This window comes from Octopus bimaculoides, chromosome 8 (assembly GCF_001194135.2).
Source record: "Octopus bimaculoides isolate UCB-OBI-ISO-001 chromosome 8, ASM119413v2, whole genome shotgun sequence".
Classification (NCBI taxonomy): Eukaryota; Metazoa; Mollusca; class Cephalopoda; order Octopoda; family Octopodidae; genus Octopus; species Octopus bimaculoides.
In genome coordinates this window covers 27,712,360-27,714,799 of record NC_068988.1, presented here as the reverse complement: position 1 = coordinate 27,714,799, position 2,440 = coordinate 27,712,360, and the positions used below count along the sequence as shown (strand labels likewise).

Below are 2,440 nucleotides of genomic sequence, written 5' to 3'. Positions count from 1 at the left end.
TGCGGGTGGCACATAAGATGCACCATTTTGAGCGTGGCCGTTGCCAGTACCGCCTGACTGGCCTACGTAGGATTTTCGAGCGAGATCGTTGCCAGTGCCCCTGGACTGGCTCTTGTGCAGGTGGCACATAAAAGACACCATTTCGAGCGTGGCCGTTGCCAGTATCAACTGACTGGCCTTCGTGCGGGTGACACGTAAAAGCACCTACTACACTCTCTGAGTGGTTGGCATTAGGAAGGGCATCCAGCTGTAGAAACTCTGCCAAATTTAGATTGGTGCCTGGTGTTGCCATTCGGTTTCACCAGTCCTCAGTCAAATCGTCCAACCCATGCTAGCATGGAAAGTGGACGTTAAACGATGATGATGTACCTCCATGTGACAAATAAAAAAATTTTTTTTTAAATCGCATTATATTGGCAATATGTTGTACTTGAGAAGATCTGTCAAGGCAAGTGAAATCAAAGCATTATGAATAAATCTGGCAGATGGAAACTGAAAAAAGAAAAAAAAAAAACCCCATCAAACTCTAATCATAATCAAGACTGTTAGAGGCTTCAAAATTGCTTCAGTTGTTAGATCTCACTATTATTGAGGATCTCTCCAGATCAAAGACTATCCTTAACATCACTAGGGCAAGGTCTCAGTGACTAACCCACCTCTTTAGGTCTAGAAATTACTTCATCTTCCAACAATTGATATTTCCTGAATCTCAGGTGAAGGCCATAATAGAATGATTGCCCTCACAACTGAGACGGTGCTGTTGCTGCTGCAAACAGAGACTGCATCCAGAAAAGGGACATCTAACTGACTAACATAAAGTTGTTCACACACATGCGTTCCATCCTCTGGTCCACAGGTATGTTATCTCATCTCAGCCTTTTCAGCTATAATGATCTTAAACTCCTCAGAGCTGACTGGGTTCTTGCTACCTCTCTACTCAGGCATTCCTGACTTATTTGTCTCCCCTCCCACTACTCCTGCCCCATACCCAGTCTCTCCTTCACAGAACTGAGCCGCTAGAACTCCCTTGGTTATATCTTTTTTGAAGACATTAACTTACAAAAGTTCAAGAGAACAATTAATACCAACAATTTCACCAGAATGTGAAGGATCCAAGCAATGCCATTTGTCAAACAAAGTGAAATAAGCAAAGAAAAAAAAATTACTATATCAAAGATTTACTAAATATTACTTACAAAGGAAGGATTCTGTGGTTTGGTTCTGAAATCAAACATAAAATATGCTGTTATTTACAGAGCCATTTAAAGAACTGAATACAAGACAAAATTCTGACATAGCTTCAGAATTACTTCCTTTTAAGAAAACTTTTTTTTTTAATCCTTAAAGTGATAGTAGCCTAATACTTGTTTATAACCATCACAGGACGTTAAAACAAAGGAATGCTCAAACCCAAACAGGTGTCATTCAGTTTCCTCTACCAAACCCATTTACAAGGCTTTGGTTTGCCAAGGGACACAGAAAACACTTGCCCAAGCTGTTGCACAGCAGGACACAAGGACCATCATCATCATCATTTAATATCTTCCTTCCATGTTAGAATGTTTTGGATAACGAGAGAACTGCACCAAACCCCAGTATCTGTTTTGGCATGGATTTTATAGCTGGATGCCATTCCTGATGCCAACCATAGATATAAAATGATGATAATTTGAACCCTCTACTTTTCCATGCCTGCATGTGTCATAAAAATTCACTGTGACACATTTTCTACAGTCAGTTGTTCTTTTTGTCATGGATTATCACTCGACTCCAAGCAAGGTAACATTTTCCCTTAGTCTGGACAGGTTTTTACAAATGTTACAAACAAACAACACTTCTTGTATGACAAAGACACACACAAAAACGACAGGTTTTTCTTCAGTTTCAATGTACTTAATTCATTCACAACACTTGCTTGTCCAGGGGTATATTAGAAAACATTTGTGTCCCCACCACCCCCACTTTGCACATTGGAATTAAACCCCAAATTATGTGGTTGTGAAGCAAACTTCTAACCAACACAGCCATGCCTACATCTACATACACACATTTACAAGGAAAAGGCTGACAGCTATTTTGAGGCTTCAATGTTCAATGGCCTTGTCAGACTACTGAAGCTGACAGACAGCTAAACTTTTAATGTCCCCACCATCTTTTTTTCTTTTTGGTAAAAATAAATTCAATACTCTATATAAATGTGTTGAGGGATCCTTTAGTTAATGCATTAGTTTCCATGTATAACCAGACATAGCACACAGTCATCTGACTGCAACCATGCTGGAGCACCACCTTTCGTCGAAGAAATCAACCCTAGGACTTATTCTATGGGTCTCTTGTCAAACCGTTAAGTTACAGGGATGTAACACACCAACAATGGGGGCAGGAAGACAGACACACACACTATATATATATATATATATATATATATATATATATATAT

General features: G+C 39.5%; 1 protein-coding gene across 2 annotated transcripts in view; it reads right to left on the bottom strand.

The window, feature by feature from the left end:
• LOC106880873 (M-phase inducer phosphatase 1) overlaps positions 1-2,440 on the bottom strand; it is a 24,909-nt gene that overhangs the window by 15,019 nt on the left and 7,450 nt on the right. For both annotated transcript variants that reach the window (XM_014931027.2, XM_014931025.2), the window contains exon 4: positions 1,197-1,221. In XM_014931027.2, coding sequence (XP_014786513.1) covers positions 1,197-1,221 — 25 coding nt within the window. The remainder of the gene's footprint in view (positions 1-1,196; positions 1,222-2,440) is intronic.